At 45.7% G+C, this 23675-nt stretch overlaps 1 protein-coding gene across 4 annotated transcripts; it reads right to left on the bottom strand.

Moving 5' to 3' along the window:
- Nucleotides 1-83: 83 nt before the first annotated feature.
- LOC147254042 (clathrin heavy chain 1-like) lies at nucleotides 84-23670 on the bottom strand. 4 transcript variants are annotated; one of them, XM_086215479.1, is made up of 34 exons: nucleotides 22697-23670; nucleotides 21215-21422; nucleotides 16956-17224; nucleotides 16253-16414; nucleotides 16004-16117; nucleotides 15562-15735; nucleotides 14281-14478; nucleotides 13607-13807; nucleotides 13286-13438; nucleotides 12799-12921; nucleotides 12452-12589; nucleotides 11744-11908; nucleotides 11404-11584; nucleotides 11141-11304; nucleotides 10917-11042; nucleotides 10545-10687; nucleotides 10229-10463; nucleotides 9943-10065; nucleotides 9571-9716; nucleotides 9294-9477; nucleotides 8995-9187; nucleotides 8687-8844; nucleotides 8444-8608; nucleotides 8209-8316; nucleotides 7749-7916; nucleotides 7458-7607; nucleotides 7225-7356; nucleotides 6665-6775; nucleotides 6193-6363; nucleotides 5884-6105; nucleotides 4910-4930; nucleotides 2218-2255; nucleotides 2046-2121; nucleotides 1599-1748 (listed from the first exon to the last, which is right to left on the bottom strand). In XM_086215479.1, exons 1-33 carry the CDS (start codon nucleotides 22736-22738, stop codon nucleotides 2091-2093), a joined length of 4917 nt encoding a protein of 1638 aa, XP_086071605.1. In that variant the 5' UTR covers nucleotides 22739-23670; the 3' UTR covers nucleotides 1599-1748; nucleotides 2046-2090. The 4 variants fall into 4 exon arrangements, with proteins under 4 accessions (XP_086071602.1, XP_086071604.1, XP_086071603.1 ...); XM_086215476.1 differs by lacking the exon at nucleotides 2218-2255 and having other exon boundaries at nucleotides 84-1748; XM_086215478.1 differs by lacking the exons at nucleotides 2218-2255; nucleotides 22697-23670 and adding an exon at nucleotides 21667-21891 and having other exon boundaries at nucleotides 84-1748.
- Between the last annotated feature and the right edge of the window lie 5 nt (nucleotides 23671-23675).

Genomic DNA, 23675 nt, shown 5'->3' with positions numbered 1-23675 from the left:
CGTTCTCACCTTTGCGTTTATTGCTGCAGAAACACTGAATAAAGGAACTTGCTGAGATTTTCTTCCACAAACGTCACAGAAAAGCAGGTACAATTTTTAGTTTTTATTTCAGCTAATATTTCCCGTTCAGTTACGTCATACTTGCACGTCTCGCTGACTGTTCCCCTTTATTGTTAATATGCATGACAACAGAAAGGAATCAACTCATGGTCGGGTTAGAATGACACTTTACACACAGCTTAAAGCATGTCAGGAAGTTAAGTACATCAAGGTAAATACAGGCTCTTATTTCATTCTTGACAAAGAACTGGATGTACTGAGGCCTAATTTCTTCCTCGTAACCATCTACACACACGCGCACACACATGACCTACAGGAGTGTTGATGATCTAATCGAGCTGTCATGAGGACATCAAAGTTCCACGATCCTGTCGTCTTCTACCTCCTCGTTTGTTCTTGAGCGTCATGAAGGAAGAACGGGACAGGAGGGCGGGTGGAGGTCAGATGGATGAGGGCGGGTCTCCATCTAGAAGGGGTTCAAATTGTCATGTTCACATCTGTACACTCAAAATTAAATGGTGACCGAGGGAACATCACAACACCTGGCATACACGGACCTCAGCACGACGAGGATTCAGAGTAAATACACACACGCACACACGCACGCACGCGCACGGTTCAGAGTTCAGGGTCCTGGAGTTCGGTCGCCGTGGTCCCGTCCTTGCACATACACAGACACGGTCTCACATAAGCACTGTACACGGCACAAGAGGTCACCTAAATACATGGAGCTCATGGAGGAGCGCTAACATCTAGGAGGGTGGATCGGATGGCCCACAGGTGGAGAGGGGTTAAAATTCTTATTTGGACCATCAGGCCACACACACACACACACACACACACACACACACTCTCACTCTCTCTCACACACACACACACACACACACTCAATCACACAGTGACATACGTCTGTATGCATTTAAAACTCCATAAAGCTACACGCCTGTGCAGAATATGCTATCATTACTTAGTGTTGCTAGCTATAGCCATTGAAATGGCAATATATGTTCAAATATTATATGTAACCTTTTTTTCCTCATAATATACAATGATGAAATGCATTATACAGACAAACCAGACAATGTAAGCTGTTCACATGTTCAGTACATCAAAAGTAAGAGCTTCTCTACATTAAATTCTTCACGAGTGCAAAATCCAATGCTCCTCCACCTACGTCAAAGGTTCGTTGCTGAGCTTTAGCAAGTCCACTTCCGCCAAACCAATAAAAAAAATCATGACATAAACAAACACAAACAGTTTCTAAATAAGTAGTCATAAATATGGAATGTGGAAAAAACAAAGAAACGTGACAAATGGTCCAATTTCGTTTCAAACAATACAAATAATAGTCCTTCGATGCAGATAAATGTTTTTCTCTTGTAACAGGACAACAGAATAAAAAAATAGTACTCAAAAGGAGAGTGGGCTGTTGCTTGCTTGTGGCCCCTGTGGTGAGTAGAAGACCATGGGAAGCTGGAGAGGAACACAAAGAGAGGAGGACAGATGGAGGGAAGGTGTAGGGCAAGTCGTGGAGTGGTGGTGGTAGTGGGGGGGTGATCACATGCCGTAACCGAAGCTGGCCTGTGGCGGCTGGCCGTAGCCCGGGGCTGCTGGGTAGCCGTAGCCGTAGGCCTGCTGGGGGGGGACAGCCACGTTGGGCCCTGCTGTGAGCATGAGCTGGGGGGTGCCTGCAACACAGACACCACAGGAACTTGTTAGAACTGACACATCGAAGCCTCCTCTGCCTCCCTCAACTCTTCCCTCGCCATTGACGGGATTTTCTGACAATTGGTGTCATTGCTGTCACGCAGTAGAGGGCGCCATTGTGCCCACTGTGACAACTGCTGCAGGTCCAGGTAAAAAAAAAAAGCTAACTTGTAGGTCTGGACCCCAGAAGCAGCAGCTTGAAAGATGAGTGGAAATGTTCAAAGACCTTGGCAGGGAAAGCGTTAATGTCCTCACACGCAGTGCGAGCTGGTTTTTACCGTAAACGATGGGTTGAGACTCGGTGGCCTGCTCCTCCTGTTTCCTCAGGGACTCGGAGGCTTCAAGTTTGTCCACCTGTGGACAAGAGGACAACAGTGACAGCGTGAGACTGCAGTTGGACCTTGGGTGGGGGGGCTCTAGGGCTGAGACGCCGGCTTTGTAAAAACTGACCTCTGGGTTATTGCACTGGCTGACGGATGGGACCATTCCTGACAGGCGAAGACGAATAATTCAGATTTCAATCAAACAGACTGCAGGCCTTGCTACAGTGATGGAGGCCCTCTACAAACACCCCGAGGCTCTACTACTGGGGGGCTACTTCAGATCATGTTGGGGGGGGGTAGACGGTCAAACTAGGGATCAGGAGGAGAGATGAACAGCTACAGGGCAATAATGGTCCCACCATCCAGCCACCCAATGATCTAGTCTAACAAGTAGAATATGTAGAGAACCAAACTCTCACCAGCACCAACAGACCAATATCTACAGCCTCCAGCGGCTGACGAGAAGAACCCAAACATGTGAGCGGCGCTGGACCAACGGAATGTGTGGACCATCAGTTACTTTCCAGTTTGTTGGATCAGAGGCAAGAAAAACTATCAATCACTAAAATAAAACCACAGGTGAGCGTGGGTGTCATGTTTTACTGAAAATGAGTTCAGTGTTGTAGGAGAAAGTGACTCTTCAGGCTGAAAGATGCTTGTTTCCCAACCGCTGGGCCGGGGTCCATGGGTGGACCGTGAGCTGCCCTCTAGTGGATCGTGACGATCAGGAAATACTGAGACGTGTCTGACAGTAGAAAAGGTTGATGTCTCCTGAACTAGCTGGCCAGTTTGAAATGCAAGCTAGGAGTCACTGTAGCCAGAGAGCCAGTGATTGGGTTTACAGAAGCATGGAGCAGCCCTGGGAATCAACGGGGTTCTGGTCTTTAGTATTTGCCGAGCGGCAGCTCAGAAGCAGGAAGTGACTGGCAGAGGACAAAAGACTAAAGCAGCCAGCGAAGAGCTTTAGAAACTGTCCACAGTGGAGACAGCGGCAAGCATTGATACTGATCCGTTACGTGGAGGGGCCCTCCTCTGGTTCTGGGTTCAGTTCTCTACATACTGCTCGGATTACTACGGTCAGTCAATCTGGTTAAGCAGGCTGTTTGAAGAAAAGACAGGCTGAGGCTTGTTAGAGAGGAAGAGAGAAGACAAGAAGAGCAGAGAAGAGAGGAGGGGTTGAGACACATGCTTAAGCGGCAGTTTTTGTTATTTTCCCCTTTGACAGTGCATGAGAGAGAGAGAGACAGAGAGAGAGAGAGAGAGAGAGAGGAGAAGCGGAGAACCATAGTGGAGGGGGTGTGAAAGAGGTGGAGGGGATGCTTTTGTACAGCCAGCTGGAGGTCTCCAGAAGCAGGCGCAGCCAACAACCATGTCTCCGAGCCGGGCCTGAGTGCCGCTGACACTACTGGGGGAGGGGACACGCATGCTCGTCTCTCTACAATATGCATCATGTCTCAAACGGACGACCCAACTGCAGATTACTTGACGTCACACACTCGTGTCGTGCGTCGTTTGAAGAGACCACACTGTACAAAAATATTCCCTTCTCACAAATGCTTGAAGGTTTTGATTGTCTTTTCCAGCACAGGAATGAATTCAGTCGTATGGAGACAGACAGAAGCATGGAGGAACAGAACAGTCTCTCCAAGAATGGTCACTTCGTTCAAATAACTCATCAGCAGTCAGTGCTGCTGTTCACACCCTTCCACTGCCGTGTCTCACACTAACGAGGAGTGATTTGTGTCTCAGAACTCCAATTCCATCTAACCGAGTGTGTCAGGGTGATGGCGAGCAGCAGACTGCAACAGAGGGGTGTGACACGCAGTTTAACATGAGAACCAATCTACACGTCTGTGAGAAAAGGACCTGACCGCAGCAGGTGAGGCAGTTCTACTCAGAGTGCTGGTCTTCACTCACACAGCGGGAGGGGCCTGTTGGCTCATGGCTCTGTTGGCTGGGTTTATAGAAGGACAAATGACCTTCAAGTGAATGTGATGGGATTTTGTTAAAACTCTCACTTAAACCCTGCTTTCCACTGAGTGCATGCGCTTGTTTTTTTAACTCGATTGACCCGCCCGTGAGTAGACAGACTTCCTCTGTTTGGATTTTTCGAGTGCACGACAAAGTCCAGTCTGTTACACAAACCCAACACTGACTGAGCGGCGCTGGAGCTTCCAGCTCTGCTTGAACACACAACATTTGTGCTGGAATCTGACTGCAAATAAACATTCATCCAGGGTTGGTGTTTACGTCACCGCCCGAGCCGATTAATGCCCGGGTCACGTGACCCAGGACTGGATGCAGGCTACGTGCTTTCCCACTGCAGCCAGTTGGATTTAGCATCTGTTGATCTGTTTTGCACAAAATACAAAACTATAAACTATAGTTGAAAAAAAAAAAAAACCTACAAAAATAAATCTACATACACATAAATAAGTGAAAGAAAGTGCGGTCATGTTCTCTGGCTTTAGTTGGAGCTGCAAACATGATGACAGCAATCCTTCCACGAAGGAAAACAATGACTTTCACATCACGAGCTCAGTGTCTTCTTCTACTCTACTTCGGTCCGTGTCTTGTGTCCCAGAGCCAGCGCCAGCAGACCCCTGATGGCGGTGTGTGTGTGAAGAGCCCCTCTCTGGGCGGTACAGTAGGTGGTCTAGTGGACGTGTGGAGTTTTACTATCAGAAGCAGCAGAGTGACATGGTGGGAGAGGGTTCATGCAGTTCCTGCTATTATTTTTTTAACACCCCCAAACTACAGGCTACAGGACAGGGGAGAGGGCTCAAAAAGAATGATTAGAAAATGGATTCAACTTTCACCTTTTCCTTTATCGCATCAACCTGGAAAGGAAATTCAGAGAGGCAACTTAAGGAGGAAAACAAACAAATGGAAGTCTCCCAAAATAGAAATTTGGCAGAGAGAAAAGAGCAAACAGCAGAATTCTCACAAACACAAAAACCCCCAGAGATGCAGGTAAGAACGCCACTTTTGATACAAATGCAGACTTGAGGCTACGCTGGTGCCTTCAGCCTCACCTGGTTACAAACAACTGGAGTAAAAATGAGGTGGGACTTTAGGAGAGCAGGCCAGTTCAATGAGGTCCAATTCTGTAGACTAGAACTACTCGAAAAAAGTTGACACTGCTCTCATGTGTCTCGTCTGTATTTGCCAAATCAGGCAGTCTGCTGCAGGAAAACTCTTGTCTCATTATGTGATAAACAATCTGATCCAAGATCAGTAAATAAATGCAATTAATGCAAAACTTCACTCAGGGCTCAGGAGGTTGCATCTGACACCGTGTAACTGAGACAAATGAGACGATGAGCAACAGAGGCTGTGAATCTCCTCTGGAACACATTTGTATGGAAAAGTAGCTTGAATGGATGAAAGAACCCAAATGAAAAGGAAAACTGGTGACAGAAGCACGGGACCATGAGAATGAGCAGAGGAGGGACGCACGGCACTGGGGACTCCATCCCTGGGCAGAGCCACTGATGGGTAAGTAGTATTTGCAAATGTTGTTGGAAAGCACGGTCATCATGAGAAGGACATTTGAGACGTCCGTTTGTGTTACACCAAAGGTCTGGCATGGTAAACATTCACAAATACTAGTTCACTAATCTCGACATTTAATAGCAGGAGGGAAAAAAAAGAACAGTCACCATGTCCATCGAACTTCTCACGACCTCTCAGAGTTTCAAACATGGAACTAAATATAACAACCCTCAAGGCATCTGGCTTATCCTGACCACCACCCACACACCCACTGCTTCTTCATCCGTGGCTGACCCACCTTACTGAGGTACTCCCTCATGACCTGGATGAAGTATGGCATGGAGAAGTCCATGATGTTGTGCCTCCAGGCCGTCTCCAGAACCACGTCAGGCCGCAACAGGTCGTAGCAGGTGAATAGGCAGGCGGCGAAACACTCCTTCTTGTCCTCCATCAGGAACCAAGCCAGCAGCTCCTCTGCCAGTTCTGTGTCTTTGGACTCCGATGCGTACTGCATGGCGTCCTGCAGAGACACACACAATTACGGTTTAATAATCTGATCAGCAGGGTAGTGAGATCATTTTACATCGACGTTTCAGCAGCCATGAACCTTGTAAAGCTTGTCCTTCTTGCAGAGCTCGACGCTCTGTTTCCAGCGGTTGTTGCCCTTGAACAGGTACGCTGCGATCCGCCTGAACTCAATCAACTCGTGCTTCTCTAGGCCTTGAGCCAGGGAGATGTTGTCGAAGTTGTCGTAGGCGTCGATAGAAGTACGAAGCGCCTGGGTGTGAAAAGGAGAAGATGAAAAGCTCTGAAAACATCTGACCTGCTGATGGAAACTGAGGTTGCTGAGGTTAGCGTGCAGACAAGCAGCCACATCAGACAAAAGCTGGCTTTTTTTCCTCCACTTCCAACATGGAGACATCATGACTCCTCACAGGGTCAGTCAGTGCATTTCTTTGATACTGGGCACCAACCATCATTAAGCCTTCAATTCAAGTAACTGAAGTTCTAATGTGGCAGACAGAAAAACAAGTGATACAATATACATGTGAATAGCAGCCAACATTATGACATCATACCGCGTAGTCCTCCTCAACGATGAAGAGGTTGTTGAGGGCCTCGTTTACGGACTTGTTGTTGTGATTCTGAACCGACCTCAGGTACGGTTTCACCAGAGGCAGCTGCTTCACCTGAGCAGAGACACGGAGTCATCAGCGTTCAATTCCCAAGGATCTAACAGGACTTCACTGGTGGCTGTGAATTATTCCAACACTGAATATCAATGAGTTTTGGTTGATAATCTGCAAACGAATAAAATGTGTAACTGTTTGACTCCCTAGACATGAAAAAATGTCATCTTTTCTGTGATTGATCTGTGTATTTTTCCTAGCACGTGTGTATCTCGGTCAGATATATATTCATATGTATCTCAAGCCAATTACTACCTCATAGCTGGACGTTGATTTATTTCCTCCCCTGATCTTTTAGGTGTGAAATGTCTCGTCACTTCATGTTATTTAATCTTGTTACAAATTGGTGAAAACGTTTGCGTTCAAGTGGAAACTGTGACAGATGTGAAGAGACGCAGCTGACATGTTGGGTCTCTGTGACAGCCACAGCTGCCCACCGAGCTGCAGACCTTGCTGAAGAAGTTGACAGCACGTGTGTGGTCCAGCCTCGGAGAGAGAACGATGAGAAGGTCGTTTAGTAACAACGGTTTGAACTCCAGGTAAAACTGGATGGCCTTGTAGTACAGCTCCACATTGGCCACCTGCAATGGAAACCACACACATTACTCAGGAGAAGGTCAGCGCTCAGGTGTTCCACCACAATTAGAGCTCAGCGTCGAGCGGTCGTGGGGTTTTGTTCTACCTTGGTGACGATGTCTTTGAACTGTCCCTCCTTCCAGGCATCAGCTGGGTGGTTCATCATGGTGATGATGGCGTTGTCGTATTCCTCGTACTTGTCGTAGAGGAACACCAGCTCTGCCCAGAGGTGGGCCTGTTCTGCTGCCCTGAGAACCTAACACATGCACACGTTTACATCAGGAACTTCTGTCAATCCTCATTCAAGAGTTCTTATCTGACGGTCATGCAAAAGAACACTATATATATTTTTTGTTTTGTTTTGTTTTTTTTGTTTTGTTGTTGTTGTTGTTGTTACCTTTGGAATGTTGACACGTGACCAGAAGAGCTCCAGGTGCTCCCTCATCTTCTGGGGCTTGAATTTGGAGTAGAGGATGGCGAGCTCCGTGAACATGCCCATGTGAGCGCGCTCCAGACCCAGCGCCGCCTCCAGCATGGTGATCAGCTCTTCAAAGTAACCGCGGTCCTGAGGACATACAGACGTTTATGTGACTCACTAATACAAACAAAACACAAAACAAAACTTTTAGTTGTCATTAAACCTACAGTAGGTTTTTATTTTATCAATTCTATTAACGAAATGCACCTTAATTGACACAAGAAGTTTAAAACATTTTAATTAAAGAGCATCCGTCTCCTTAAAAAAAAAAGAATTAGGCAGGAACCTCTCACTAGCATCCTCTCACTAGCATCCTCTCACTAGCGTCTTCCTGCAGGTGCAGCAGATACTCAAAGAAGCTAGAATGTGCCATACGTACCTGGTAGTAGTTGATGAGCTCCTCCAGTTCATCAGCATGAACAACAATATGCAGGCCGCACATCTGGGCCAGCCGGAACTCCTTCCCATCCACACAAGCAAAACACACCTGAAAGAAAACGAAAGAAGGAAGTCAAACTATGTGATTCAGAAGAGAGGCGTGGTTGTGTTGCAGTGATGGCGGTGCAGGCGGGCTGACAGGTGGACAGACGAGAGCCCTCTACTGCGTCGCTCACCTCCTTCCAGGTGCGGGTGCTGTTGGCCTTGCGAGCTCCATCCACAGCTGCCTGGTACTCTCCCAGGTGCACCAGGGTGGAGGCCAGGCGACCGAAATTGGACACGTTGTTGTAAAGCAGTTTGGCTGCTTCGTACATCTTGTCGTCATAGCAACGGTCACCCACCTGAAGGGACAAAAGAAATAAGTAAAAACAGCAGCTGTAGAAGAGACAGAGAACTGAGGAGAACTTTCCAGAACCTACTTGTTGAATGTGAGCGTTATTGGGTCCGTTGATGAACTCCTCCAGCTCAGCCAGGCGGTTGGTCTTGGCCAGAGCGAAGATCAACTCTGTTTCCACATACGACTCTCGGGCCTTCTTACGAGCCATCTGCAGGAACTTCACCAGGTCCTCCCAGTTTCCTGCCAACGCCACATCTTACGTCAGTGCCTACCAAAACACCACTGAGGAATCTTCTTCTTTACATAATAACATGTCAACGTGCCCAGCAGACTTCCTGGTGGTCAGATATGTAGCAGATGAGCTAATTCTGAAGACAAAGTTCATCTTACCACTCTGAGCTGCAGCCTGTCCCACCTCCATGTAGGCAGAGGGGTCGTCAGCCTTGATGTAAGAGTCGATGGCTTCTTTGACCAGGCCCTTCTGAAGCTGAGCCTTCGCCAGCTGGCTCCACACCGGTGGCTCATTGCAGCGCTCAGCGAACTCATAGGCTCTGTCCAGGTTACCGATGTGCTCAATCAAAACCTGAACACAAAAGTGAGCGCAATCGGGTTTTACATCAGCAAGTGTCTCACTTGAAACAGTAAAAACCCCTTTGAGGTTGTACAAGATCAAGCAGTAACCCTCCCACCTGCACGGCAGAGGTGTTGACATCAAACTTCCTAAAAATAGCGAAGGCCTCCTCAAACAGCTCATTGCTAATGGCAATGTTTGCTATGTCTGGAGCATCGTAGTTGTCCAGACGGTTGATGTACTCCATCACACGGGTCCGATCAGCTTTAATCGCTGTCAGGATGAGCAGATTCTGGAGGTTTCTGAAACATCCAAGGCAGGAGGATATCAGTGAAATTCATGAAAGTCTCTGCCAACAGCCAACTGACTCACGGCCAACCGGGACCAGGTCTCACCTGTGCTCGCTGAAGACAGAGTTATCCAGGACGATCTTCTCCAGGAGCTCAATGAGCTCATTGGGAAGGTCGGCCGTCATGAAGGCCTTGACTGTGACCGAAACCTCCTCTGGATCCTGGGTCTCCGTCAAGGCTGTCTGGACAACCTGCATAAGAGCAGAGCAAGCACGTTGCACAATGCTGGAAGGTTTCAGGTTTCACATTTAGAACACTATCACATGTGAACAAGCCTACAAGAGTCATTCAATATGTGCTGGATTGCTATTAATATTAATGAGGCCTGAAAAATGTTAAAATTCCACGACTTTTCCAGGTTTTTCATGACTGTACAAACTCAGCAAGTGGAAGATCAGTGACGGCCAGAGGTCCGACCTGGTCTATGAGGGGTCTTCTGTAGTTGTTGGTCTCCAGCAACACACTCGCCCACAGCTCAGGGTTCTTGCGACGCACAAGGTAGCGGGACAGACTCTTGAAGAGGGAGTTCTCATTGCACACCTATAGTAGAACATACCAAAATAGTAGAGGCACAAACATGTCAAAAATGAATGACATTGAGTGATTAAGAGTCATAACGCGTCCATATTAAAAACTGATTCATGGGAATAAGGCCAAACCATATTTTTTGCCTTCAATGATCTTGATTCAAGTGTAAACTCACATTTATAAGTTCCTGGTCACACTGTCCTCTTTCATAGGCCACACAGGCCAGGTGGGGGTCTCTCTTCTCACAGTACTTTCCCACAACACGGCTGTCGTAAAAGGGGTTCTCCCTCAGGAAGCGTTCCGGGTTGTTGTTGCTGTCGATGTAAATCTTGGCCAGGGCGTTGTGGGTGGCAGGCTCCTCACAACCTTCGTGAATTCGGGCCTCTAACCAAGGCAGCAGCAGCTTTAATCTGCAGAGCAACAATGAGTTAAGATGGAGAGAGAAACAATTTACTTTTGCCTTACAGCTCCATTGGGCCCGCTCGTCTTACCGATTTCTTTTCTCCACTTCGGCGACTAGTTCATCTGTGGAGAACTGACCTCTAACAACCATGATCAAGTTCTTGATCACATCCTCGGCACAATCCACATCCAGTAAACCTCCAATAACTACGGGCAGACGACTTGGGTTCACCTGGAATAAATGAGCTTGCATGGAGTTAAAGATTTCACCTCAAATGTGCAACATTTTATTTTCTGTTCTGTGAGGGGAGGGGAAAATTTAAGAAGGAGAGAGAGATGTGGAAACAGGAAATGAAATCCGGGATATTTTTCAGCCGGGCAATATTCACAATAATGTAATTAAATGTTGGATAATTTACTGAACATAAAAGACCAGTGTTCTTTCAGACAAGGAACTGTACCTTCTGAACATAGATCTCAATGTATTTTTGCAGACTGTTGCGGTACAGGTACAGGACCAGATCGTGGACGAAATCGAAGCGGTCACACACAATAATCAACGGCAGCTGGTCCGTCAGCTTAGCTTCCTGTAAAATCAAGAAATAAAAGCATCGAATAAATGTCTGTAGAAAAAGGTTATTGTGGTAATGGTCTGAGGAGGGAGCAGCTGTGGGCCACTCCTGACCTTGAGGAAGTTCTTCACGCGCTCAGGGTCGTAGCAGTTACTCTCTCTGCAGATCCGCTCCACCTCTTTGATCTGGCCTGTCTTGCAGGCGGCCTGGATATATTTAAAGTGAACTTCTGGGTCCTGGCTGAAGTTCACGATAGAACCCAAAAAGTAAAACAAACCTGAAAGAAAGAAAAAAAGACACACAAGTTTAACAATTCTGTCTAACAAGTTGTAGTTCTCTCAAAAAGTGCTGTGTGATACTGAGTACATCGCTGGACCTTCAAAGCTCTTGAAGGACTCAAAGAGCTCGGTGAGGGCCTGAGTGGTGAGTTGCTCGTGGTACTTGGAGGCAACCTGGACACAGATCTGAAGGTTCTGGCGAATGTTGGCAGAGAGCATCGCCCTCAGACACTCCAAAGAGTCTTCCACTGATAAGGAGCCAAAGAAATTAACTAACCACTGCAAGGACAAAGAGAAAACAGTCAGGAAAATACTTTTTTCCATCAGGCAGCAATAAATCAGTCAGTAAGTCAAAGACATTAGATATCATTTATTTTCTATGTATCTATTTTGGCTGTATATTATTTTGCAATATGCGTTCTGTGATTCATGCTGTACCTCTGGGTTCAGGAGGTGCGTGTGCACCACAGCACGCTTGATGTCATACAGGTCAGTGTAGTGCTCCAGCGCCCTCTGCAGGAGACCAGCCTTCTCACACAGCTGTGCCACGTGGGCGCGATCATAATGGGTGAACATCTGGTTGCCCAGGATGGCGTCTGCAACCTGGAATAAATGTCAGACGGGAGAAAAAAAGTTTGCTTGAATCTTTCTTCACAAGACAATATGTATGTGACAGGGACTTTGGTCAAATATATTCTGGTGAAGGGAAGTACTGTGAGATACCACTCAAGGAAGACAATAAAGGGTTTTTATATTTCTGTTAAAAACAATGTTAAGGGAAAACAGGTCGAAACCTAAATTCCCGTTATTAGGAAAGACACAACACGAACTAATTCAGCTTTGTACAAAGGGCACCCTGTCTCAGTGGCTTCCCGAGAGAGAGTCCGCCGAGACAGTTCCTTGCTTCTTTATTATACTGATAATCCAGATACATGGGAGTGTGGATGGGCGCTCATATCAAGGCAGGTGCCTTTTCATGATGATAACAGTGTGACCTTGAATGAACTTCTATTTGAACATAGTGTGACAATAAAACATTAAAACATTATTTTCTTTTATCAAACAACAACAAAAAACAACAACTAGCAATCATGAACCTGAATCAGATGATGACCGCCACTGGCATGTTTCGCTCTGGTTACGTACCTGTGGTGCGTGGACCAGATTCATTTCCAACAAGCGTGTCTGCAGCGGTCCCTCCATGGGTCTGTTGTTCTTCAGGGCGTCTAAGAGGAACGATGTGCACTGCTGGATCAGGTTGTACTCCATGAAGACGTCCACAATCTACACACACGAAAGACAGGAATGATCAGATCTGTCAAACCACTCACAACCAACTCTTTCTTTTCATCAAATGCGTTTAATAAGGAGATCTTTTACTGTCGTATCTGAGCTCATTTACATTTGAAAACCCAGATTTTGTGCTGTATAGCTGTTTGGGAATCAGTTCATGAGGATCTCAATGTCCTGGGCATGTAGGTGCTTGTTTTTACCTGTGTGATGTCAGCAAGTGGCTCCTCATCCCCTACCAGCATCTGGGAGAACTGAAGCCCTTGTTCTGGGCTTATCCGCATTACGTTTCTGAGAAGGAAGATCCAGTCTGGAGTGTAGCCCACCTACAAAAAGAAAAAAGATTTTAATGATCTTGGTTTTGTTTGTTTTTGTTTTTTAACGGAAAAACAAAAATATTGCTTCGTTTTTATCAGTCGGATTTGAGATTTGGGGCTGATTTGCTTCTGTGTGTTTTATCAGATTCATGGAAAAATCCCTTAAAACACCCGTGCAGAAGGTAAGTGCCGTCTACCCAACAGTGTCAGGTGAGTGTTCACTAATGTAAATCTTGATGAAGGACAATACTGAGATGATGGGAAAGAACACAATCAAATCAGCCCAGTGTTTCACAGCTATCAGTTCCCTCTCATTTCTCTGCATGTAATGACTGTAGTCATGAGATAAACAGGGCAGAGGATGTCAACAAACCTTCTTGGCGTACAGGACAATCTTCTGAAACTGGCCAGTTTCCGCAAAGCACTGGATGACCTTATTGGGGACGTTGGCTCTGAGGTAGACGCTTAGTGCAAGAGTCGGATCTACAGACTTCACCAAGTCTCCGAGCTCCTCAGAACACTCCAGCTGGGAACACACAAACACACGCCACCTTTACAGACAAACCAAGGAATCAGAGCAACTCAACAGCACTTTAAGATGAATCATTAAGTTTATAATGGCATGACTGTGCACTTTATCCCTCTGAAGGTAACAGCTGTCCAGTATATTACAAACCACCCGCTCAGCACCGACCTTGTCCTCTTTCAGCCACTTCTCCAGCAGCTGCTTGCGGCCCTGCTGGAGGACAGGCCTGCAGAGCTCCAGAGACTCAAACTTATTAAGCTGGCCTTGGTCCAGTAAGATACCAAAGTACTGGAGAAGTGGAGACCGTTGGCCTGGTTGAGCCGGAACACTCTGGAACCGACGGATGGTGTCTGGGGTCCGCAGGATACCCTGGAGAAGGCAGATGGAAAGTAATTAAGTGACGCTGGGAGGATTCCAGTAGAAAAAGAACAGAGCGAAAGTCATCGTTGAACATTGCTTAGAAGACCGTTTGTGGTGTGAAACTACACAACATTAAAGGAACATTAGTGATTCAAAGCAAGAGGAGAGAATAAAAGACGTATTCTTCTCTCAAGAATACGAGGCTCTCCAAACACTTCCTCTCTTCAATGAAAGACATTTTCCCAGTCAGTTCTGATTGAATGAATCATGACACAGCAACAATCAATACATTCCTTTGCAACACCTCTGAATAAGCAGCCTGTGAATCTTGCTGAATAGGGTTCAGACCTAAAGCCAAACCCGGCTGCTCTCTGTCACGCGTGTGCAGATGCCACTCCAGTGGAGGCAGTCTGCGCGTACATTAGCTGACCTGTGAGTGATGTCACTATATTTGATCTAAGAAAGGAGCACACAGGCGGTACCTTGGGAGCATTGGCCGCCACCTTGGCAGCTTCTGAGTAATTCCCTGCTGCAAAGAGGGTGTTGAACTTGCGGGCAAACAGCTCCTCAGCACCGGCGAGGTTGTTGCGGACAGCCATGCGGAGAGCCAGGTCGGGGTTCTGAAGCACATTGGTGATGTAGGGAATGATATTCTCCTCCTCCACACACACTGACAACACCTGGGAAGCACATTTACATTTTTTATTAGCTGTGCAGAGATGATGGCTGCCAGACATGAATTATTCACTGAGACAGAATGATGTCATGTCTCCTCAACACTTCATGTATTTTATCACCCCATCCAGTAAAAATACAATTACTACGACAGCAAATGACCAAATACTAGTTTATAAAATGTCAAAAATAAGTTACTCTTTGCCCAAAACACCTTCAATGGTGATGCAGGTAAGAGCAAATACTATTTTTTTTCCCAACAACGTGAACAAGACCTGTGTGAACAAAGCATTTTTTCCAAATACTAGAGATCATAAACATCCTTGATGAGTATTTTTCACACTGTCTGAAAGTACACAGTGAGATTACTGCGTGTTGAGTACATAACACACAGGAGTGTGTATGTTAGACATGCAGGTGAGAGCCAAGAGCAACAACAGGATTAGACGGTGCTCTGCTGGCCGGGCTCAGGCCCCCTGCTGTGGGCATCACTTGCTGCCCAGCCCTGAAGACGCTGCAGCTGACTGATATTTTCAGGGATTTTCATCATTCGGTGTCTCATGACAACACCCACGGACACACACTGATACACTGAAGACAGATACTGACTTTAATGTCAGCAATGACGGGTCAACTTTGTACCTGTTTGCCTATACAAGTTAGTGCTGGAGAAAAATACTCCTAAAATAACTCAAATTCATGTTTCATGTGAGAATCCTGCTTTTGCAATGCCACATTTTCTGCTAACCCAGTGAACACAGAATCACCACGGCCTCAATCATGGAATAATCTGGTGCGCTAATTTATTCTCCTGCTTCGTACCTGTACGATTAAATGCAGGGCTAAGAAAGTCTGGTGAAAAGAATGAAGCATAAGAACATTTCATGAATGAGCGCTTACTAACGGGAGGCTAAACTCAGCCTGCTTCAGGTTATCAGCACTTACGACTGCTGCTGCAACTTCGAGAGTACACATCTGAGCAGTATTCAGTTACATCAAAATACAGCAAACAACTCATTTGGAGGACACAATAGCTGAAGAGACAGAAGAACACACACTCACAGTTTAAATACACACGTGAAATGTACCTGTCCTTTCCTGTTGACCCCAATGATACCAGCAGTGGGCTCATGGGGGGCTGTGACGAAAATGGTCTCCCCACTGATTCTGTTCATGTAGATACAGGTGCCAGTTTCTAAGTCATACAGGTGGATGTAGCCATATTTGGTGATGAGAAAGACTACATCTTGCTTGGAACTAATCTAGAAGCACAGAGAGAGAGAGAGAAAAGGACTTAAACGCCTGAGACATGAAAGAGAGGGTCTGGTCAGTGTCAGAACACTGGGAATGATGCTGAACCCTGAACTCAACGACTCAGTAGAAAAGCAGCTTAATTATAAAAATACTTCAAATGTTATTACAGGAGAACCTACTCACACGCATCTTTTAGGGAATCTTAGCTATAACACGGTTGTTTAGGTAACTAAGACAATCAGGCACAGGTACGGGCGCTAAAACGCTTGTTTTTACCTGCATGGCGACAGGGAAGTCATTCTGGGCTTCTGGAGGGAAAAAAACGTCTACAGCTTTCTTTGGAAACGGCTGGTTCCCTGTGGGTGGCGTCCCCACTTCGATTATATGCAGCTGGAAGCAAAAACATATTCAAAAGTTTGGTTAAAAGCTTGATCTCAAATGGAGGAGCATTCATTCCTGTGTGCTTCCTCCTCATGTGAGACTAGCTCGACTCTCAGAGCTCAGGATGGTGACAGTTGATCGTACCTTTCCTCCGGCCTGTCCTCGCACAGCGAAGCAGAACAGAGTTGACTCTTCAGTGTTGTCCTCCATCTTGAACTGCGCAAAGCCAGCAGCGTGACCCTCAATGGGCTGTGAGACCTTCCTGTCCACCGAGTACAGCTGCATTGCTCCAACAACCCGGTTTTGCTGAGGGGCGAAAAGAAGAAAGCACTCACAAGTTCGGCCAGAAGTGGCAGCGCTTCTGATCGAACACGACACACAGAACATCCTTTATCCTTGAGACTGACAAATTGTCAGCATTTCAGAATGAAAAAGCACAAAATACTGAAAAAGATGTCTATTATTTGACAGGTACTAAGTGAGTAACTGGCCAGCATCTCGATCCAGGATGGTGACATCTCTGGTTTTTGGCGCACCAAAGATTCACAGCTGAATCTCAATATTCATGTTAACCCTTTCCCTGCGGCCATAGCGCCGTCATTTTTCTAGAGTCACATAACTCTATTATGAGCTGAATCACTTGAATTGATTATAAATGATCCCCAGTTGCCACTTCAGGGCTCTCATACTCCTGCTGGACAGAGAATCCCAGCGCTGGCGTACTCCTTCGGTAGAATGAACCCCACTGGACCTGGACGAGGTTTTTCTCCACCACAATTAGCAAAGGTCAAGCAACACATTTGCTAAATGTTTTCAGCTGATAAGAGACTAATGAGCCTGCATTTACCTGTGCTGAGATGCCGATGAGCAGCAACCATTTCTGCTTGGCGTCGGTGCGGTAGTTGATGATCTGGCAGCCTGCCAGGCTGGAGTGACGATCAAAGACTTTGATTGGCTGAGAGTCTCCCTCCATGCTCCAGTGGTAGACTGCGTTGTCTGTGACCAGGGCAACCGTGTTGAGGGAGATCCACTTCCAGAAGGTCACATCATCTGTCATGGTGTGAGCCTTCATCTTGCTCTTCATCTCGATGTTGAAGATCTGCAGGGTCTTTGCCGCTGAAATCGTTCAGAGCCCAGGTTAACAAAACGCCGCTTGGATTCAGGTTGTTAGCCTGAAAAACATTCTACCAACATAACCATCATCAAACAAACAGATCTAGAACTACCACACACAACCCACAGCAGACTTGGAGGGGAAATCATACAAACTGGGCATACCAAATTCCAATTGCTAGAGAAATGTTGGTAGTCAAGGTTTGGTTTGAGTAACACCAAAGCACCATACAACAAGCCAGTACCAGTGTCAAAACAAGAGGCAAGACCAACAAAAGGGCAACAGCTAAGTGGTGGATCTGCATTCAGTTAGTCAGAGAAATGACGTGAGCAGGGGAAGCACATTCAGTCGAAGCTGAATATGCAGACGCCTGCTGGGAATGTGAAGTCATTCATCATCAGTTTGTTTCATGGCGTTGGGCCCACTTTTATCTGGGGTTGTGTGTTTGTACCTTCTTCTTATCTTGTCTTAACTTTCTGTCACCAAACCTAATTTTGGGGTTCCTTTACAAGATTCATTTACAAAGCGTGGGACTTATCACTCTCCTACAAAACAAATCTCCCACTTGAGACTCTTAAACGGACTTTGGCTCGTTCAGACTGACAACAGCACTGTCGAGTTCTTGCCGCATGACGCAACATCATCTGGTTCCATGCTACATCGGCCAATTCGGCTGAGACAAGTGTGGATTTGCGGTGGAACACTTTATATTTATCTCCCCTCTAAGTGCATCTTTATTCTTGACCTTGCTGTGGAGAATAAAGGGACGACTGCTGTGACCCTCCAGGCTTGTGGAATCCTGCCTCTTCATCTTCCACACTGTTCTACAGTTACTGTGTATATATCTGACGTGAGTCCCCAGCTACCTGCAGAGCTTAACTCCGTGAATGCAGCCCTGAGAAACAACAGTGTTGGTTTTAGTCTGAGAGGTGGACTACGAAAACCACTTCCATACTTGTTGAGCTTCAAGGTTTTCCCTGGATGTTGTGGTACAACGTTGGACTGCTTTTCAAGCACGACCTGATTCATTAGGAATAAACAGACAAAGGCGGTGCCCAGTGCTCTCAAATCCCCCCCCCCCCCAACAACCTGCTAGAAAACTGAAACACCAGGCCTGCTGTCACAGCTCTTAAGGGATTCACATCTAAATGTAATCCTTAAATGAGGGATGTTGGAATTTTTTGGGTTGTGTCTGAATGCAGATTAGCAAAAGGAGACCACAAAGCACACAAACAGATGTGATGATGGGAAGGTTGCTGGACGGATGCACTCACACCCTCTCTGGTTTCCCTCCAATTCAGTCTCACTGGAGGAAAAACCCTGTAATTCTTTGAAGCCAACGCATATTTTAGGTTTCCTCTGAGCTCGTGTGAGCCCCATCCAACAGGCCCTATGATTAACACTGATTTATAATTAGCACATCATAGGTCACATCAATGACAATGCCTCACTGTGCAAATTGAGAGGTCCAGGAACCACACTGGGACAGAAATCTCTAAACTACATGATGAAAATGTACGGCCTGACGTCGCGTATGAATACAGCAAGAAGATGTTTAGTGAAAACGATTCTAACGTGTACATACTGGCAGTGCACCACCTCCTCTCCAGCACTTGATAATCAGAAGATGAGCAATATTTAATTCATATGCACTCGTGGCAACAACTGCGGAGCCGCCCGAGTTTTTACAAGCCACTTCTTCAAAATACTGCAGTTCCTCGTTCACAACTATCGAGCAGATCATTGATTAAATTCGCTATGAGCAACTGCATTAATCACCGACTGAAGGTTTAAGCGGAAAAAGCAACTCTTTAAATTGCAGTGTTTCGCTCCACAGTTGCACCTGAACACGCACAGCATTGAAGTCCACTGACGACACCGCTAACGAACCCCCCGCCATCAGCTTCTCCTCAGCGCTGATGAGTAACAGCTGATACGACCTCCCACCATCAGCATTTGTCATTTTGACCAGTGACGGTGACTAACGGCTACCGGTAAGTGTTTTGTACTTTGCTACTCTTTGCAAAAGAGACACAGAAAATTAGAGTTTTGCAAAATCCTTGGACTTCTCCGAGATGGGCAGTGTTTTTAATCAGAGAATATAAAGAAATTAAAAACTGTGCACTGCGGGTTGCTTAGGTGAATAGCAGCAGAGTTTGAAAGCACAGTGAGTGCGGCGAGGAAGGGATTATGAGTGGCTTTATTTTAGATGACTCCATCCTTCGGGACTGAACACTTTTATAAGGCTAAGACTTGCTGCTGCGCTCGGGCTGTGCAAGATGACGATGCATTTTTACTGTTTATTATTATGATCTCTCATTTATCTCACGCTGCAAATGGATGCAGCATCTCTAGGGCTGGTCAGGCAGACTCTGATGGGCACAAGGACACAAAAACTGCAATAAACACTTGTTACTAAGAGCGTTTCTGAACATGCGTCACACCTTCAAACTCGAGTTTGAAAACCAATAACTGAGTCCAATGCATCCACGAAACTACAGACACTCAAGATGAATTTGTTGATTCCGTGCAGGCCTCAAAATCGTTCTTACGTCACGTTTTTACAGGTCACAACTTCTCTAAGATGTGGAACATGAAGGACTAGAAGCAAATGTTCCTTTATGGAAATCCAGGTACTTCTTACAGACATGTTGATGTGACGACAAACCCACACGAGTCATCTGAGCTTCATTATTACACATTATTCTAATGATCGTTCCTGCATGTTTGAGCCTCGACCACATGAATACTTAACATGACTACAGACCATTTCCCAAAGCACATTCTACGAAACTACAAACACCTGATTCCACATCGGTCTTTTGTAGTCTTAAGGGATTTTCTGACCCTCTGGCAAAGACGTCTGTGACAGGTTCTTACCTAATAAGCTGCCAGATTTAAAATCGTTCTTTTCTCACAATCTGTGTTTGCTCTCAGGTTTAGGACACCTTCCAGGACATTTCCACCACCAATTCAGTGTTCATTCAACTTAAACCATAGACAGTCTCAAGATTACCACACAACAAAAGGGTTGTTTGGACAAAATCCGTGTGGGACGGGTGTTCAGTGTGATGGATCACCTGTGCAGCTTTTAGAACACAATGTGTTTAATTCTTACAGTACGGGGCCTAATAGGAAAAACTATCCAAATATCTAAAATAGTGTTGTACAGTATATATACAAATATATATACAAATATATATATATATCTATATATATATATATATATACAAATATATAGATATAGATATATATATACATATATATATATACACACACATATATATACAAATATATATATATTTTTTTTTTTTAATGGTCAGCTGTAATATGAAATGTGTGTCAGTTGTGTAGCAAACTAGACAAACACACACAAAACATACAAAAGAATAAGAAATGTTTCTTTTAGCTGCTCTCTTAATTGTGCGATGCCCTGCTTGTGTTATCCTCGTTAATTCAAGCATTCATTAACTCTACCATCAGTACGGTGCATACATCTCAAGACAGTGCAAACAGGATTACACTTGGACAACTCGTGATATGTAAAATTCAACTCACCGTCTGCAAACATAAGAAAGCAGTAAGAAATGAAAAAAAGAGCAAAAACAAGCAAAATAGACAAAGCATTCATGACAGCATGAAATTTTACTAGCACTGGTACTACAGCTACTTCTCCTCAAATATCTACGTATCTTAAATGCAATTCGTTACACAACACTTCTGTTACTGTTAACATTTTTTTCGACACACACAAATGGGGTGAGCTACATATGCACATCAAAATGGAAAACAGACTTAAACAACTACATCATTGACTGACAACACAATTAAAAAATCTACACAAAATGGTCAAGAGTACTGGAGAAGCGCCAGAGTAAAGTAGGCCAGTGGCCGAGACTTTAACAGTTTACGTGTTTCCACAGATGTAATCACTCCTCGCTAGCTGGTGCAGGAAGCTACTTGCTGACCAGTGGATGTCGGAGGGGATTTACCTTTGAGGGCAATAACTTTGCTGGCAGGGTTCATGATGGCGCTGTCTGCAGAGATGGGCCTGCGGATGGGGTTGTTGGGGTCCGCCATGTCAATAATGACCACCTGTGCCTGCTCGCCCACCTTCTCTCGTATGCAGATGAATTTGTCAGACTCCATAGTCAGAGTGCTGAATCCAATGTTGGCTGGGTTGATCCCCAGGTTCTGGAGCTGAAATCAGAACAGGTTGTTTCAGTGCCCACCTGCTACAAGGAAGCAAATTATATACAAACATGACCGTCCATGTATTTCTCTCAATTCTGCAGTCAAACTTAAAACATAAATTTATATGCATACATCAATCTTACTAGGATAATAATAATAATAATAATAATAATAATAACAAAAATAACAATGATTATTGTTTGTCTTGTTGTAACTTTGGTTCAAGTGATGCTGTAATTCATGATCTCACCTGTGGTAAATACTCATACTTTGGGGGCAGGAGCACAAAGGAACGATACTCTAAAATACTGCCAAGTGGCTGATTTTGCAGTTTAAATACTTCCACTATCTGTACGTCACAAACACCCAACCGTCACACAGAAACCGAAGATGGTTCAAAGTGGAACGACGTTCACTTTCAATGAGCCTTCTTGATGATTTGTGTGTCGTTTCTGGAGGACGTGGGTTCGTGGATCTGCAGAACTCAACGGGGTTTTTACACGTTGAGGCTCAACGTCACTGGAATGACGTGAATCTCTGCGGGTTGTCAGTGAAACACCGGGCTCTTCCGGGACAACTGGATCAGGCTCCAGTCACTCAGCCCAACAATGTGCCAACTACGGTCTCATTTAGATCTCACAAACGCCATCGTGACCAAAAAATTGGATACTATAAGATCCGACGTGGTAGATAATCCGGACCGCCGCTACCCCCCGGCGTCTGAACCGTTCAACACCGGTTGTCACATCATCCTCATCGGGGACCGAGTTTAACATCGAAACACGGATCCTGGTGCAACACTTTGATTTAAACCAGATCGACGATGACGGGTCTTATGTAGCTACGATTGAACACAGCTGACGTGGATGCCGACATCCGTCACGACACCGTCGTTTCTGAGGTTAAATGGTTCCTGTAACATTGATGGCTAACAGCTAACAATATTAGCTAACCACTATGAAGAGATGTGTAGGCCAGCACGGCTGAGCACTGAAGGTCAGCGCCGTGATTTACAGGAATGAATCGTCTCCATCGCGCCACGAACGGGGACTTTTTAGCAACCCGAGCATCGGCTGCGGCGTGATAAACGAAAGAAGCTAGCCAGGGAAGCTAGTAGCTAGCTGCTGGCTAAACGGGGGAGGGGAGGTCATTCATTTGCGGCGGGTATTGACGTTAAATGGTTGCTCGGCTAGCGAGCTGTCAAAAGACCGTAATGTGAGAAATCACGAAGAAAGCGGCGTGTTTCTCAGTTCATGGAGCTACTGGGTTAGCCGACATACCTGCAGGTGCTCCTGGAAGCGGATAGGTAGGATTTGAGCCATGGTGGGTTCCTTGAGCTTCTCCGGGAGTCCTGAATGTTAGCCGTGCGGCTAGCTAGCTAGCTGGGCAGTAGCACCGCGCTAGCTTCGACCTCCTCGCTCTGCGTGTAGGTCGGAGCCAGTCAGCCTAAACAACTAACACGATAAAATGGGCAGTGTCGTTAAACGTGGACGCGAAATCGGCTATCAGTGGAGATGTTCGAGGTGTCCGCCCTCCGTGTGTGATTTCTGCATCGCATCGATGGAGCTGTGGCTACGGATGATCTTCGGTCTAAAATCCGCAATGGCGGCGGAAACGGCTCACAAGCTTCGCATTCCGGAAGCATCCAGGGAGCTCAGGAAGGACACTGGCTCCGGTCCGGCGACCCAGTCTTCTAAATAAAGCAATAAAAATAATGCAATTTATCTGTGCAAAGCACAAGTGGCGGCGTAGGTTTATTCAATAAACTGATTTACGCCAGTTTGGTCGCACACACGCTCTCTCCATGATATTTGGTGCACAAATAAAACCAATACAATGTAATGAAACCACGACAACCCTTACTTTGAGGGTTCCTATGAGCTGCATCAGAGGACTAATATTTCTGATATTATACTTAGTGGCTGATGAACTAATCAGGGTTGTGCTGCGGAGCCTCTCATATTTACAGCTGACACACAAACCGCTCCAAAAACCCGGCAGCATCTGAATGGGACTCCAAAGTGACCCTAACACAAGAAAACACACCTGGAACATATCAGATCATTTTAAGTAGGAGTGCGCTACTTAAAAAAGGAGTATTTTTACACCTCCAGTACAGCAACTTCTCTTCAGACAAAAAAATAAATGACATTTAATCAACAGTCGATTCACTCTGGACCAAATCTTGCTCCACTGACAATTTCGCTCACAAAAATGATTCAGAATTCCTTTTTCACTGCACTTAGAAGTCATCTTTCC

The sequence above is a fragment of the Aulostomus chinensis genome, chromosome 10 (genome assembly GCF_037954235.1).
Source record: "Aulostomus chinensis isolate RoL2024-O1b breed Wild chromosome 10, RoL_Achi_v1.0, whole genome shotgun sequence".
NCBI classification, from domain to species: Eukaryota; Metazoa; Chordata; class Actinopteri; order Syngnathiformes; family Aulostomidae; genus Aulostomus; species Aulostomus chinensis.
This window is presented reverse-complemented; position numbering and strand designations above follow the sequence as displayed.